This window comes from Bos taurus, chromosome 15 (assembly GCF_002263795.3).
Source record: "Bos taurus isolate L1 Dominette 01449 registration number 42190680 breed Hereford chromosome 15, ARS-UCD2.0, whole genome shotgun sequence".
Taxonomy (NCBI): Eukaryota; Metazoa; Chordata; class Mammalia; order Artiodactyla; family Bovidae; genus Bos; species Bos taurus.
In genome coordinates, this window is record NC_037342.1 from 39,237,368 (window position 1) to 39,255,397 (window position 18,030).

Sequence of the window (18,030 nt, forward strand, 5' to 3'; positions counted from 1 at the left end):
ATCTGCCCATGGGAAAACAGTTTACTTTTTGGGAGCTTTTGTTCCTATGTACTTATAAACATATAACTTAGGATGCTTTAAAAAATAATTCAGTTTGACTTTTTTAAAGTGGTAGTTTTTAAAAATTAATTGTAAATTCATTAAGCAGTATTAAAAACTAATAGTACAAGTATTGTTGAGAACCTGTGCTCAGTTCTGGAAAGATTCAGCAGTTTATCACAGTACCATCATGGAAGACTTTAATATCCAGTTATGGAACAATTAGAGGACAAGAGGGCAATAAATTGTGGTAATAAGTTGTAGTAAAATAAGAGTTCAGAGAAGAAATCAGTACCAACCTGAGCAGGTAAAAATGAGACTTGAACTAACCCTTGGATAATTGGATACATAGAGGGCATTCCTGCCAAGGACCTTCTGGAAATTACCTTGACTAAATCTGAAGGTTGAACTCTATGAATAGTATTATTGTCTCCAATTAACAGATAGAAAAAATGAGGTTAACAAACTTGTCTAAGACTACCCAACTTGTAGATTACAAAGCTGGAATTTATGAACAAGCTGCTTATTCTTTTTATTTTTAAAAATTTTCAGTAACTTATTTTGGTGCATTTAAAATACATATAAGAGAAAACAGTTATAATGAACCCCTATGTACTCATTCCCCAGCTTCAAGTTATCATTTCATGGCTAATTTTGTTTCATCTGTCCTACATATTTTTGCATCCTTTTTTTTTTGAATCTTGTGTATTTTATTTAGGGATATTTGAGTAAAAGCCAGAGTAAACACTGGCTTAAGTTAGGGTGTTTTTTTTTTGTACACAAAAGTCCACAGGGAGGCATCACCTGATGTAGACTTAGTGACCTAGTATCCTTAAGGATATTAAGGTCAAAGATCTTTGATTTTTCTCTTGTTGTTTCCTCATGATCACAAAATGGCTTACTATACAGTTCCAGCCATCATGTCCAGCCTCCAGACAAGGAGGAATGGAGACAGGGATAATGGGAAAGAGGTTTCATTTATATCAGGAAATTAAATTTCTCAAAAATTTCTAGCAGGCATCTGCTTATAAATTATTGGCTAGAACTATGTCATATGGTCATCTCTAGATCATGGAGACTGAGAAATATAAGTGCTCACATTGCCACCTCAAACAGAATTGGGGATTTAAATCTACAAAAACTAAATGGCTCAGTGTGTTAGGGCTGCTGTAACAGAATACCATAAACTGGGTGGCTATATTATAAACAGCAGAAATTTGTTTCACATAGTTCTGGAGGCTAGGACGTCCAAAATCAAAACGCTGGCACATTTGGTGTCTGGTAAGGGCTTGCCTCTGCTTCAGACAGACTTTTTTTTTCCCCCTGTGTTCTCACATGGTGTAGAAGGGACTAGGGATCTTTCTGGGATCTCTTTTGTAAAGGTATTAGTCCCATTCATGAGTGCTCTTCCCTCATGAGCTAATTACCTCACCTACAAATATCGTATCAGTATGTGAATTTTGGAACTAAAAACACTTAGACTTTAACAATAAAGAAATAAGCATATTTATTGATTCAGTTTTTGCAGTTTTTCTAAAAAGTTATCTTTTCACATATTGGAATAGCCTGCTTTCTGAAATCCTTTTCCTTTGATTTTTTTTTTTTCCTCTTCTTTTCCTAACTGGCAAGGATAAAAATACATTTCTTGAATTATAGAAGTAGCAATAGTAATTACTATATTCATATGCTTATGTTGGAGGTTTGAGGGTTTGGTGAATATCGAATTATGATTTCTCTTTTACCTAATACAATTAATAATACCTAACAATACTCCTGTACTTTGGCCACCTCATACAAAGAGTTGACTCATTGGAAAAGACTCTTATGCTGGGAGAGATTGGGGGCAGGAGGAGAAGGGGACGACAGAGGATGAGATGGCTGGATGGCATCACTGACTCCATGGACGTGAGTCTGAGTGAACTCCAGGAGTTGGTGATGGACAGGGAGGCCTGGTGTGCTGCGATTCATGGGGTCGCAAAGAGTCGGACACGACTGAGCGACTGAACTAACTAACTACATAATACTTTTCTTTTGTGAAGTTTCTTTGAATGTAGATTTCATAGGTATAACACTGATATAAAAGACAAGACAGGGAAGCTGATCTGGACATGGATGAAATTCAGGGTCCCTATGATTCCTCTGCAGGTGCATACAAATAAATTAGTTGAAAAATTACTCAACTTTTCTTTCTGACTAGTAGTTGTATAGTTATTACTTATATTGAGGAGTTTGGTAGCTTGCTGAGAAGTTAAAGATTATTTCAGTTGAAGTTTATTTGGCCTGAATTGTGACACCTTTCTTTAAATTATAAATTAGAAGAGTTTTTGCTATTTAAAAAGGAAAAAGAAAGAGCACCTTTTCTATATAACTAATGTTAAAATGCCCTAGAGTGACAACATGCTAAAAGCTCTTGCATATTTGAATTGGGTCGAATACAGCTATTTAAAACTCAGATCTGCAGTCTGCTCAGGTTACTAAAGATAAATGCATCATACATTCAATATCAGACTTTGCCGCAAGGGTTCATTCCCACATAGAAGTACGCATGCTCCTTTCTTCTGCATGAAGACTGAGCTTTCCAGTTTCCTTTTTAAGTTGCTCTTTAGTCCTAGCAGCAGTTTAGAAATGGAAAAGTTGGGTTGCTTTAAAGAGTAGTTCTTTTAGTGAGTCCTTTAAGTACAGATAATATTTTCTCTCTGGTTTCAAAGAGAAGCTTTATTGCCCAGAAAAGGTACACAATAAAATATTGAAAGGAAAAAAGAAAGTTAGCTGCATCCTAGTTTTTTAAAACCTGGCAAGCTGGCAGAGCTAGAATTAGCTTTACAGATGGTATTTGGCAACATATCTACATATCACTAACCCTCATCTCCTGAGTTTTCTTCATCCTGTCTATCAATTACAATATCCAATCACTGCACAGAGATGGGAGAAATGGGATGATCACAGCTCACACGATGCTGTTTGGTTAGAAACGTCAGTGCTGCACAACCCACGGCTGAGTCAGTGTCTGTGAGAAAATGAACTGAATTAATACAAAGCGGGGGTTGTATCTCTGAATATTTAAGGCCAAAATAACTGCAATAGCATTATTACACAGTAGAGGGAGGAAAGCTAAAGGAAGTCTGTAGATAGGTGAGGTAGGGGACTGGGAAATTTTTTCATTGTTCAGAGGAATTCTGAAGATGATGGAAATATCAGATGTGCTAAAGTTTCCTAGTAATGCCCAAGGATGCTGACCTGGCTTTCAGTGCTGCATTGTTTGAAAAAGCAGAGTCCCTTTATACTCTGATTTCAAAATTTTTTTCTTGTTTTTGTGTGTCTGCCTTGGCATATACTAAAGTAAGGTGTGTATTCATTTATTACATGATAATATGCTGGGTTATAATTCTATAGACTTATAAATATGAGAGAGGTGGAGAGAGATATGTTTGGCTTTTGTTTCATTATGATCATTTATGTTTTTGAATGTTAAAGATCATATGTCTTGATTGTCAGTTTAATGGCACGTTATTTAAAATAGTGTGTGTTTTTATTATTTTCATGGATTTGAGGCTTTGTTTCCTATTTCATTTAAAGTCTTAGTAGAATCATCATTTAACTTGAGAATGCATTATGTTTGATCTTGTTTCTTATGAATGTCATACAAAATTTTATTTAAGGAAAAGCTAATTTTAAAATAATATTTTTTATATATTTGAAAATGAAATTCAAGATAAATGAAATAATTGAAATAATTTCCTAAAGAAGAAGATGAATGTAGTTTTACTTTTGGGTGAATTAAGGATTAGTTGATCCATTTTATATATATTTTACAGAACTGAATGTATTTGAATGATAAAGTTTTAACTGGTGAAGATGACTTTTTTCTCTAGTCTTTTAGAACACGGACTCTGAGTAGATGATCTAGATACTGCCATTGAAAGAGTAAATCAGATAAGTTTTCAGAATAATGCAATTTGATTTTCAATGAGAAAAACATTCCTAAATAAAGACAATTATTCTTCCTATAAGATTTTAAGTCTTTACAGGTGACATTGCTTACTTTATTAGGAAATTTTGGCACAATTTAAAATAATTTGATTAATGGTATTTTTCCTTTTGTCTTCATTATCCCTATCCTACTGAGTCTTCATTTTGTAGGGATTTGGGGGGATATACAACATTTTAAAATTATTTTAAATGTTATTAAGTAGTTTGTAACATTCTTTTACTTGAAATGTGAGGACCTTCTTGTGACTTTCCCCATTTAATTTCTGAAAGTGTGAACGATTGTTACAACTTGTTTGTTTAGTTAGACTAACTGGAGGTACCTTGTTTCGGCCTTTTTTTTTTTTTCCTCTCTGGTTTGGTGTCCAGAAATGTTTTTCTAAGCTTGCTTAAGTATAAAGTTATAAAGGCAGAAGTCTCATGTTAGAGTTTTTTGTCATACACTTTATAGAATATTTTTTTCTCTAGTTTGGCTGATTTTTAAAAAGATAATGCCTGTGTTATTATAAGAGTAATACATATTTATTACATAAATTTGATAGATAAAGAAAAGCACATAGAATAAAATACAAATGTTATCAAAAGAAAAACTTTAAATATTTTTGTATATAACCTTTTTTTCCTGTGTATATATAAAAATGTAAATTCACATGTATACACTTAAAAATGATTTAGGGATATTACTACATGTACTGTTATATAACCCCCCTCCCCTTTTTTTTTTTTTAATGAAAAGCAAACTTAATCAGGAACATTCCCTGTGTCACGGGGTAGTCTTCTATAGCATAATTCTTAAGAATTACATAGTGTTTTCTGTATACATGTTTTGTAATTTATTGAATTTGAGTTTTTCTGGTTCTTGATAAAAGATCAGTTTGATTTCACAGCGTAAATTTCTCTAAAAAAGAAGAATATCTTAAGGAGTTCAGTAAAAATACAATTTTGATACTTTTCAGAAGGAAAAAGATCCTTAATGTGATTATACAATGAATTCTTTAAAGATATGCACATTTTTTAAAACAGAGCAAATAAGATTGCCATAATAAAGTATAGAAAATATTTTTTAAACATCAAGGAAACGAGAGCTCAGATGAGCTGAGACTTTTTAAAAATGCTATGGCCAGCCAAAAGAGTTTCTTATGTTACACTTGCAAAAGGTTATCAATGAAAGTGTAATAATAGTGAATGGGAATGAGACAAGAAAAAATCCATCAACTCTTATTTAGGAGCTTCTTTGGCAGAAAGGAAGAGCAAACTACCACCATCATCAATAATAATAGCAAAGACATTTCTAGTAAAGAATGAAACCACCATTAATATAGAGATAGGTAATGCATCTGGTTCAATGAATTGTCTTTTGGAACATCTTATAGTTAAAAAAGAACCTGACTGTAAAATCTTAAAATTATTGATATTATTTGTAGTCTTTAAAGAGTTTCAGGAGAATACAAGAAGTACTAAAAGATGGGAGATCCTAGGCCTGATTTTGAAAAAGATAGTAGATTTTAGAGTAAAAAACAGAAGATAGTTTATGACTAACTTGAAGGAAAGAACAGGTTAAAAATTATCCAGAATGGGTTTGCTAAAAATAGATTGTCAAAACAACTTTAATTTTTCTCTGATGCAGTTGGTAGTTTAGTAGCAAAATGTATTTGTACTTCAACTTCATTATAACTTAGTTTTTGGTGAAGTCTTTATATATATATCTCCCCTTGGGTGAAGAAAAATGAGTTAACCATTAGTGGATTGTGTTAATCAACACAGTTTTCATTTTGAAGGTCAATGTTCAGAGGTTATTGATCTTAGAAGGTGGCTGTGTTCATTGGTTTGTCTTATTGCTTATGGAGAAGGAAAATTCTTAAATTTATAGGTAACAGTGAAGAAAGGATAGTAAATAAAAAGCTAATGATCCAAAGTGATTTCCAAATCTGATTTGTTGAACTAAATTAAAATGAACTTTTGAAGAATCTAAGTAAGAACTGAAAAGCAAATATATATTGTTAGCAGGACTTTATAGCATCACATTTGGAAAAGACTTGAGGGGTAGTTGTTGGCAATAAACTTGATATAAAACAAAAGTACAGTATGGCTGCCATCATCCCATCTTTTCCCCTACCACCACCCCCCTTAGAAACCATCGTAATGAATGGGAAAGAAGGTTAGAGCCACTTCATTACACCAAAGTATTGTCTTTAGTTCTGTGTAAATTCAGAAGGAAGGATGTGAGTAAATTGGATGCCTTATCAGCTTAGGAAACTGAAAATTCAGAGGTCTTGGGGGCAACTGTGATAGATGTTAAGGAATCTCACAATAAGAGTTGTGTCTTCAATATGTGAAGTTGTCTTCAAATATGTGAAGAACTGTCATTTGGAAAAGAAACTATACTCACGTTTGAGTCAGACTTGGTTAAGGTTAAAAGCATGAACCCTAAAGTTGTGCTTCTTAGGTCACATCTCAGACCTGCCACTTGCTTAGCTACATGACTTTAGGTAAGTTATTTAGCCTCTAAACCGTCATTTTCTCAACTGTGAAAAGAGGATGGTTTTGTGGATTAAATGAAAATATGTGTAAAGTGCTCACTGTTGTGCCTGACATATTCTAAATGCTCAAATGTTAGCATTGTTGTTGTTATTTGGTCCTAGAATATAGAATAAAGACAATGGTTCTCAACCAGAGGGTTAATGGTTTGCCCTTCATTGAGCATTTGGTTTTAGTCTTTAATTTTATCAATCTAATTGCAGTGTAGTTCAGATTTTAAATTTTAATTCTTTTAATACTTAAAATTTTAGTATGAAGCATAGGAGGAGGGAATTTAATGGAACAAGTTAGTTTGTGTTTTCAAAAGGCCATTTGGGGGACTTCCCTGGTGATCCAGTGGTTAAGACTCCATGCTTCTAGTGCAGGGGGTGCGAGTTTGATCCCTGGTCAAGGAACTAAGATCTCACATGCTGTACAGCCCCCATCCCCCCAAAAAAGGCCATTTGAAAATGAGTGAGTGTGGGATTGCTTTGATTTCTCTCTAGAATCTTGGTTTGTGAAAGTAAGCTTTGTTAAAATATTCATGGTCATATGATAAATATTTCTAAAACTAAGTATTGTATTTGTACTTCATATATTTTTTCTATTGGTTTTACTTTTTAGTAGAAAAAGATGCTCCCAAGGTCTTAAAAAAGGAACTCTTCCCCTCCTCTTTTCTGCAACTGAAAGACATGCAGGATCTTAGTTCCACAATCAGAGATCTGACCTGTGTCCCCTTTTATTTGCCATGAAGTGATGGGACCAGATGCTATGATGTTAGTATTTTGAATGTTGAGTTTCAAGCCAGCTTTTCACTCTCCTCTTTTACCCTCATCAAGAGGCTCTTTAGTTCCTCTTCATTTTCAGTCATTAGAGTGGTATCATCTGCGTATCTGAGGTTGTTGATATTTCTCCCTGCAGTCTTGACTCCAGCTTGTGGTTCATCCAGCCCGGCATTTCAAATGATGTACTCTGCATAGAAGTTAAATAAATTGGGTGACAATACACAGCCTTGTTGTACTCCTTTCCCAATTTTGAACCAGTTCAGTTCCATATCCAGTTTTAACTGTTGCTTCTTGACTTGCATACAGGCTTCTCAGGAGATGGGTAAGGTGGTCTGGTATTCCCATCTCTTGAAGAATTTTCCAGTTTGTTGTGATCCACAACAGTCAAAGGCTTTAGCATAGTCAATAAAGCAGACTTTTTTTTTTCTGGAATTCCCTTGCTTTCTCTACAGTCTAACGAATGTTGGTAATTTGATCTCTGGTACCTGTGCATTTTCTGAATTCAGCTTGTACATCTAGAAGTTCTTGGTTAACATACTACTGAAGCCTGCCTTGAAGGATTTTGAGCATTATCCTTACTTGCATGTGAAATGAGCACAGTTGTATAATAGTTTGAACATTTTTGGGCATAACCCTTCTTTGGGATTGGAATGAAAACTGACCATTTCCATTTCTGTGGCCACTGCTGAGTTTTCCAAATTTACTGGCATATTGAATGCAGCACTTTAACAGCATCATCTTTTAGGATTTTAAATAGCTTAGTTGGAATTCCATCACCTCAACTAGCTTTGACTTCACACTCCAGGATGTCTGGCTCTAGGTGAGTGACCACACCATCATGGTTGTGTGGGTCATTAAGACCTTTTTTTGTACAGTTCTTCTGTGTATTCTTGCCATCTCTTCTTTATCTCTTCTGCTTGGTCCTTGCTGTTTCTGTCCTTTACCGTGCCCATTCTTGCATGAAATGTCCCCTTGATATCTCCAGTTTTCTTGAAGAGATCTCTAGTCTTTTCCTTTCTATTGTTTTCTTCTATTTCTTTGCATTGTTCATTTAAGAAGGCCTTCTTATCTCTCCTTGCTATTCTCTAGAACTCTGCATTCAGTTGAGTATATCTTTTCCTTTCTCCTTTACGTTTTGCTTCTCTTCTTTTCTCATCTATTTGTAAAGGCGCCTCAAACAGCCACTTTGCCTTGTTGCATTTCTTTATCTTTGGGATGGTTTTGGTCACTGCCTCCTGTACAATATTGGGAACCTCCTTCCATAGTTTTTCAGGCACTCTGTCTACCAGATCTAATCCCTTGAATCTATTGTTTCTTCACCTCCACTGTATAATCATAGGGATTTGATTTAGGTCATACCTCAATAGCCTAGTGGTTTTTGCTACTTTTTCCAATTTAAGCCTGAATTTTTCAAAAAGGAACTCATGATCTGAACCAGTCAGCTCCAGGTCTTGTTTTTGTTGACTGTATTGGGCTTCTCCATCTTCAGCTGCAAAGAATATAATCCATCTGATTTCAGTATTGATCATCTGGTGATGTCCATGTGTAGAGTCATCTCTTGTGTTGTTGGAAAAGAATGTTTGCTATGACCAGCATGTTCTCTTGACAAAACTCTTGTTAGCCTTTGCCCTACTTCATTTTTACTCCAAGGCCAGACTTTCACCACCAGACGTATCCACAGCTGAGTGTCGTTTCCACTTTGGCCCAGCCTCTTCAATCTTTCTGGAGCTGTTAGTAATTGCCCTCTGCTCTTCCCCAGTAGCATATTGGATACCTTCCAACCTGGGGGGCTCATCTTCTGGTGTCATGTCTTTTGCTTTTTCATACTGTTCATGGGGTTCTCACGGCAAGAATACTGAAGTGGTTTGCCATTCCCTCCTCCAGTGGACCGTATTTTGTCAGAACCCTTCAGTATGACCTGTCCCTCTTGGGTGGCCCTGCATGGCATGGCTTATAGCTTCATAGAGTTATGCAAGCCTGTTTGCATGACAAGTCTGTGATCATGATCTGTGTGTGATCTGTGATCATAGTGATTATCAATTTTTCAGAAATATTTTATAATTTTCTATGGTAGGGCTTGAGAATACAAAGTATATAATGGTTTTTAATTCCCCAATTTTTATCTCTAACCTGGACTTTTCCCTGTACTTTAGACTTGTGTATCTAACTCCATATTTGGATGTATTAGACATCCACTTGGATGTCTAATAAACATTTCAGTGTTAATGTGTGTAAAAAGCATTTATACTTTTCACACCTAATCCTCCCACTGTTATTCTAATGTGGGAGAATGATAACTCAAAATCTGAAATGTTTCAGTTTTTCAGGCCAAAATCAGAGTTATCCTTGATTCCTCTGTCTCACCTCTTACTTTTAATCTATCAAATTCCAAAGTCGTGTTCTTTAGAATACATAGTCTAGTCCAGTGTTTGCCATGTACACTGCTACAGCCCTGGTCCAAGTCACTTTGGCTGTCGCCTAGATTGTTTGTGGTAGCCTCCAGAATGGCCACTGACCCTACTGTTACCTTCTTTCTTTCACTGTCTGCTTCATCTAACAAAAGTTAGATCATGTAATTCAAATTTTATTGGTACCTATTTCACTCAGATCAAAAACAAAAAAGCTTTGAACATTCTTTGAAGGTCTTTCATAATCTGGTCCTAGTCTTATCTCTGAGCTCATCTTTTAACACTGTCCTTCTTGCTATCTGTGCTCCAACTGTCCTAGCCTTCTTGAATGCCTTTAAAAAGCCAAGGAGTGCTTTTGGCACAGGATCTTTTTCATCTACCCTTCCCTCAGTCTCATAGTTTTATGTTTTACTTCGTCTTTGCTCAGACATCTTCTCCTCTGAGAGTCCTGCTTTGGCCACTGTGTGAACTAGAACCTCTCACCTGAAAATGACGACTCTGTCCTGTTAACTCTGCTTTATTTTTCCTCATAGCATTTACCAGCATATGATATTTAATATATTTATTATATATGTTCTGTGTTTTTGTACACTTAAATGTTTAAATTTTAAGGGCAGAGACTTTGATTTATATCCACCATGGCTAGAATAATAAGTAGCATATAACAGATATTCAGTGAATATTTGGTAGAATGACTGCATGATAAAACTTAAAAGCATTGCTAGAGGAGAGAGTAAGAATAATTTTAGTTATTATGGGGTATAATTATTGTATGTTGCAAGTACCTAATGCTTTATTGATGAATTAAAACCATGATTATTTTTTAGAAGTAAAAAAATTAGCAATATAACAATTAGATAACTTCTTTTCAGAGACTCATCATTTTGGAGAGGTTCTTTCCTAGCAACATCTTCCTTTATTAAAAAAAGTTCAAAATCTGAGAAACCTCTGTCAAAAGAAACCTTTATTTTAAAGTCAAAAGAAACCTCTGTCACTGTCTGCATGAAAATAATTTTTGTCAGTTAGGAAAGCTGACAGTCACCTTGATAGTAAAGTGTTAAATGTTTGACCAGTGAGAGTTCCTTTTCCAGTGACAGTGCTTTAAAAAAAATCAGTTAATACATTCTGGACAGAGGGATCTATAGAATCTAGAAAAAGCTGGGGGGTGGGGGAAATGAGTATCTGGAACTTTTCAAGCTATAAAATTGGCTTGAAATATCAATAAATATCTTTTCATACGGAAAAAAAAAGAGTTCCTTTTCTGTCAGAATTCTTAGGATCTAGGTCTTCATTTCACTTCAAAGAAAACATACTCTTAGAGTGGTCATACAACAGTATATAAGGCTCCCTTGCTATTGCTGCTGCTTCTGTCTCACTAGAGTTGCTGACGTGTCTGACAGTGAGATTTTAAGAAGAGAAAGACTAGTATTAAAACTATTCTTGAGCTGTATTTCTTGTCTTTTGGCGGCAGGGGAGGAGGGGAGAATCTGGGACTTAAGTATGGTTTAAAATATTTATGGACAGTATGCATCAAACAACATACTAACAGATAGCCTTTTAGAGCATAACGCCTTCTTCAGTTGAGAACTGCCTTTTCAGTGATTAGTTTTTGTTTCTTGGGAAACTGACCATAAATTAAGAAGAACAAAAAGCTTATAGAAAAGGCAAACGGAAAAAAAAGGGAAAAGAAGGGAGAGAAATTTGCATTAAACTTGTTGAAAATAGGTTTAAAAGTTTAATTGCATTTCTTATGTCATCACAGTTGCTGACACTTAATGTGAGGATCAGCAAAGAGTTTTCTGCAAAAGGCTGGATAGTGAATGTTTTTGGCCATGTAGGCTACAGAGACTGTCAAAATCACTCAGTTTTGCCATTATGGAATGAGAGCAGCCATAAGCAATATGTAAATTAATGTACATGGTTGTGTTCTAATAAAACTTTATTTATAAAATGAGATAATGGGTTGAATTTGGCTTTGCAAACTCTTCACCTAACATTAAAAATGCTTGTAAAAATCATATGCAAATTGATTGCTTAAAATATATTAATATAAGATCATTTAAATGGTTTAGTTAATAAATCTAAAACATAATATAGAACATAGTAATAGAAACACCTTTTTTTCCCTCAAAATAATATTGCTTCTTTAATATGGACAAACTAATTAAAAAATGGATGGGAACATCTAATATGAAATTTACAAAGATGCTTATCTTGTTTTTAAGAAAAATGATGCATTTTTAAAAGATGTTTAAAACATCTCATAAACTGTAAAGCTTCGTATCTGTATCTCTACAGACACAAATACATACACATGGAAGTATTTGACAAGGAAAAAACAGTTGACATGGGAAATGCTTAGATGTTATATATCCTGAAATTTCAGCTAAATTCAGCAAACATTAATAAGATGCACCAGGATATGGTGTTGCTGGAAGTATTTAAAGATAATTAAAGATAATTCCAGTGATATCATGTAAGGTTGTATATCCCATGTGTGTACTACATAAGGGGTTCATACATAAGTGAGTACCATTCACTTTGTAGATATTTTAGTTTTGTGTATTTGTTGCAATAATTTTCTAGCAGCAGTGCTGATAATATTTATTTTTGGAAATTTTTCATGTATTATTTCTTTGATAACCCCCCTCTTTTGTCTGTTCTGTGTGGAACATATATTATTTGAATATTGAGTGCCTTCCTCTAGTCTCATCCTTTCACTTTCATTTTTTATTTCTTTTATTACCAGTTTTTTCTTTCGGCCTTCTTCTAACTTTCAAAAATAGCTAAGAACTCTTTTTTATTCTCTTAATTAAATAATTCCTGTCCTTGTTTTATGGATACGTTTGTTAATAGCACTGAGTTTATTGATTATAGGTTTTTTTTTTTCTGTCTCTACATTGTGTTTTGCCTTTTTGTTTATGTTTATTAAACTTATTGTGAAAAATTTTTATTTTATAAGAAGTTAAAAAAATTGTACTGTGAGTTCCTGGGTACTCTTCATCCAGCTTTCCTCTATGATAACATCTCACTTAAGTGTATCAAACTAGGAAAATGACATTGATACAATTCTGTAACTGACTACAGACATCGGTTTTTATATGTACTCTTTTTCTGGTATATATTCTGTGTGATGTTTTTATCACATACAGATTTGTGTAACTACCACCACAATCAGGATGCAGAACTTTTGTATCACCATGAAGAAACTTTCATGCTGCCCCTTTAGAGTCTTACCCTTTCCCCTTCCCTAACTTCTGGCAACCTCTGATTTGTTTCCCATCACTGTAATTTTGCTATTTTGAGAATAATATGTAAATGAAATCAGATAGTATGTAAACTCTGGGGTTTGGGTTTTTTCATTCAGCATAATGCCTTTGAGATATGTACCACTTTGTTGAACGTGTCAGAGTTCATTTTTTTTTTTTAAATTTTTGAGTAGTATTCCATTGTATGTATGTGCCACACATTATCCATTCTGAGAGTGGCATGGGTTTTGTTATAAACTTTGCAATATTGTTGTATTTAAAAATTTCTCTCTATATATTACTTTAGTTTTATTACCTCCAACCCCTGTAGGAATCCACCATTTCACTGTACAAAATGATAGAGACCCTAAAATTTCTCTTTGTTAGGAACCTGCCTATCATTGGAGTTTTATATATAGAGAGAATTTTTTAACAAATTAGGTGGCAAAGTCACATGTGGAAATTCATATGAAATTAATTTTCCAAAGCTTGATATAAATAGATACTTGCTTCCGAGGGTGACTATTTTAGTAAGATTTAAAAACTTTGGAGAGACTTACTGCCTATTGATTTTGATGTTAAGTGAAGGTTGGTATAAGATGAAGTCAGAAGCTCATAAAGTTGTAAATTTTAAAAATGAAACTTTTTTTTTGCAAAAAAATATTAGGGTTTGTATTTAAGATGGGTTTGTTTACATATCTAGAGGTGCTGGAATCATTCTTTTTTTTAAAAATTTTATTTATTCTTATGGACGCACTGGGTCTTCGTTGCTGCACGTAGGCCATCTCTAGTTGTGATGAGGGGTTAGTGTCTAGTTGTGCATGGTCTTCTCATTGCCGTCACTCATTGTGGAGCATGGGCTCTCGGCTGGAAGCATTATTTCTTAGTTAATAAAAATTGTGATCTTAGAGGATTCATGGTTAAGGATTCTTATTTGAGTTCTGTATTAACATTATTGGATAATAAATTTGATCTGTGAGATTTTCAAGTGGTGATCAGTTGGAGATGGTAGTTGTTTTTTAGTCTGATAGTAGAAAAACTTCTGGTTTCATGAGAACATGAACCATTTTAAGAGGGGGATGCAAGAATCTATGTAGTTTAGTGAAAGATAATTTATAATTTAATAGGAGAAGAAAGGCATGACTTTTTTTTACTTGTGTGTAATTGAAATGATTAAGTAGCAGTTTCCTGGAAGAGTAGTCTTAATTGGGCTGTGTTTGGACAAGAGGCCAGTTTTGGTGTATAGTTTGGTAAGTTTTGATGTATGTATGCACTTATGAAACCTCATCACAATCAGGGTAGTGAACAAATCATTCACATGCAAATTTCCTTGTAAGCTTTTTTTTCCTCCTTCTTCTTCGAACTCCCACACTCCATGCCTGGACAAACCACCAATCTGTTTTCTGACACAAGACATTAGTTTGTATTGCCTAGAATTTGATACAAATGTGTCATATTTGGGGAAGGAATGGTATTTCTCTTCTTTCACTGAGCTTAATAATTTTGTACTTGATCCATGTTATAACTTGCATCAGTAGTTCATACTTACTGTTGTTAAGTAGTATTCCGTTGTATGGTATACCACAAATTGTTTATCCAGTCACCTGTTCATAAACATTTAGGTCATTTTAGGTTTTGCTTTTTTAAATGATATTGTTTTTAAAATTTAGATTTCTGATTGTTGTTGCTAGTATATAGGAATATTGTTTACTTTTGAATATTGATCTTCTGTGACCATAGTAAACTCACTCTTTAGTTCTAGTAACTTTTTTGTACTAGAGTCTATAAAAGATGATTATCTTCTCTGTAGATTAGGACAGTTTTGCTTCTTTTTATAATCTGGACGCCTTCTATATCTTTTTCTTGCCATATTGCTCTGGCTAGACTCTTGAGTACGCGGGTGAAGAGAAATGGTACAAGTGGACATCCTGGTCTTGTTCCTGGTCTTAGGTGGAGAGCATTTGGTCTTTGACCACTAAGTATAATGCTGGTTGTAGGTTTTCCATGAATATCTTTTATCCAGCTGATGAAATTCCATTGTATTCCTATTTTATTGAGGGTTTTTGTTGTTTGTTTGTTTGTTTTTTAAAACAGGTTTTAAATTTTATTTTATTTTTAAACTTTACAATATTGTATTAGTTTTGCCAAATATCGAAATGAATCCGCCACAGGTATACCCGCGTTCCCCATCCTGAACCCTCCTCCCTCCCCTACCCTCCCTCTGGGTCGTCCCAGTGCACCAGCCCCAAGCATCCAGTACCGTGCATCGAACCTGGACTGCCGACTCGTTTCATACATGATATTATACATGTTTCAATGCTATTCTCCCAAATCTCCCCACCCTCTCCCTCTCCCACAGAGTCCATAAGACTGATCTATACATCGGTGTCTCTTTTGCAGTCTCGTACACAGGGTTATTGTTACCATCTTTCTAAATTCCATATATATGCGTTAGTATACTGTATTGGTGTTTTTCTTTCTGGCTTACTTCACTCTGTATAATAGGTTCCAGTTTCATCCATCTCATTAGAACTGATTCAAATGTATTCTTTTTAATGGCTGAGTAATACTCCATTGTGTATATGTACCACAGCTTTCTTATCCATTCATCTGCTGATGGGCATCTAGGTTGCTTCCATGTCCTGGCTATTATAAACAGTGCTGCGATGAACATTGGGGTACACGTGTCTCTTTCCCTTCTGGTTTCCTCAGTGTGTATGCCCAGCAGTGGGATTGCTGGATCATAAGGCAGTTCTATTTCCAGTTTTTTAAGGAATCTCCACACTGTTCTCCATAGTGGCTATACTAGTTTGCATTCCCACCGTTTGTTTTTTTAAATCAGGAATGGATTTTGGATTTTGTTAAATGTATTTTCTTTGCATATTGAGATACAAGTTTTTCATTAATGTGTTAATATGGTGAATTATATTGATTGATGTTTGAATATTTAACCAATCTTGCATTTTTGATACAAAAATCTATAGATCATGATGTATTGACAGTTTTGTATATTGTATTCAAATTACTAAAATTTTGTTGAACATATTTGAATCTATGTTCTGAAGGTTGTAGGTTTGTAGTTTTATCTTACAGATATTATCTGTAATATCTTTCTCTGGTTTTGGTATCTGGGTAATGCTGGCCTCATAAGATGAGTTAAGAAATACTATCTTTTCTTTAGTTTCTAGGGGATTTTGTGTAAGATTGCTATTATTTCTATCTTAAATGCTTGGTAGAATTATCAATGAAGCCATTTCAGCCTGGAGTTTTCTTAGAAGGAAAGTTCTTAACTACAAATTCAAATTCTCTAATAGACATTGAATTGTTCATTCCATCTGTTTCTTCTGGAGTGCAACCCTATGAACTGTAGCCCACCAGCTTCTCTGTCCATGGAATTCTCCAGGCAAGAATACTGGAGTAGGTAGCCATTCCCTACTCCAGGGAATCTTCCTGCCTCAGGGATCGAACCCAGGTTTCCTGTATTGCAGACAGATTCTTTACCCTCTGAGCCACCAAGGAAGCCCAGTTTGGCTAGATATTTTATCAATTTTATTGACCTTTTCAAAGAACTAGCCTTTGTTTTCATTGATTTTTTTTCCCAATTCTTTTTCTATTATTTTGATTTCCACTCTGTTCTTTAATAATTTTTTCTACTTTCTTTAGGTTTATTTTGTTCTTTGTGTAGTTTCTTTTTTAAAAAAACTATTTATTCAGCTGCCTTGGGTCTGGGTCTTAGCTATGGCTTGTCTGGCTGCGGCTTGTAGGCTCGGTAGTTGCAGCAGGTTGCCTTTCTAATTGTGGCTCGAGGGCCTAGTTGCTCCGCAGCATGTGGGATCTTAGTTCCCTGACCAGGGATCAAACCTGTGTCCCCTGCACTGCAAGGTGAATTCTCAACCACTGGACCACCAGGGAAATCCCTGTCTAGTTCCTTAAGGTAGAAACTGAGGTAATTTTTCTTAGACCTTTCTTCTTTTCTATTATAGGCATTTAAAGATATAATTTGCTTTCTAACTACTGCTATAATATCATGCCATTCCACAAATTTTGATTCACTGGGCTTTTTCCCTTCAAAATTTTCTCTTTTCCTTTCTGATTTCTTTTTTGCTCCATGGGTTGTTTATAAAGATGTTATATAATTGCCAATATTTGGGAATTTTCCAGGTATCTTTCTGTTACTAAATTTTAATTCACTTGTAATCAGAGAACACATTTTGTATGAATTTTTTTGAAATATATTAAGACTTGTTTTATTGCCCAGAATATGTTCTGTCTTGATAAATGTTCTATGTGCATATCAAAAGAATGAGTTTTCTGCTCTTGTTGGATGAAATGTTCAATAAATGTCAGTTAGGTTAAGCCAGTTGATAGTGGTGTTCAAATCTTACTCCTCTTTACTGATTTTCTGTCTGCTTTTTCTATTAAATATTCTAAGAGGGATGTTGAAATCCATGACAATAATTGTGGAGTTCTCCTTGTAATTTTAGTCCTTTTTTGCTTCATGTGTTTCGAAGCTCTGTTACAAGGCAGAAGAACTTTGGGGATTGTTAAGTGCTCTTAGGGGCTTCCCTGGTGGCTCAGCTGGTAAGGAATCTGCCTGCAGTGCAGGAGACCCCAGTGAATTTACCCCTTTATTCTTATAAACTGCCTTGGTAATATTCTTTGTATTGAGGTCTACTTGGTTTGATATTACTATACCACTCTTGTTTTCTTTTAACTAGTGTTAGCATAATTTGTCTTTCCTTATCCTTTTATATTGAACCTCTTTGTACCTTTATATTTAAAGTGTGCTTCTTGTAGATGGGGCATACTGTTTGTTGGGTCTGGTTTTTATATCCAGTGTGATAATCTCTACCTTTTATGGCTTAGACCGTTTAATGTGATTATAGATGTGGTTAAGGTTAAGTCTGTCATCTTGCTGTTTATTTTCTGTTTGTCCCATTTGTTCCTGTTTCCCTATCCTCCCCTCACCTTTTGCCGTCTTTTGGATTGTGTCTTTTTTTATGATTTCATTTTATCTCCTTTATTGGCTTATTGACTATAATTCTT

General features: G+C 34.6%; 1 protein-coding gene across 6 annotated transcripts in view; it reads left to right on the forward strand.

Annotated features, from left to right (window-relative positions):
- Nucleotides 1–18,030, forward strand: part of BTBD10 (BTB domain containing 10) — a 75,282-nt gene that overhangs the window by 26,946 nt on the left and 30,306 nt on the right. The window contains exon 1 of one of the 6 annotated variants that reach the window (NM_001075230.1): nt 3,150–3,383. The exons of the other annotated variants lie outside the window; for them this stretch is intronic. Within the exon in view, the coding sequence (NP_001068698.1) occupies nt 3,259–3,383 (125 nt within the window). The 5' untranslated portion in view covers nt 3,150–3,258. Of the gene's footprint in view, nt 1–3,149; nt 3,384–18,030 lie in introns of those variants that run through there. 6 annotated transcript variants of the gene reach the window in all.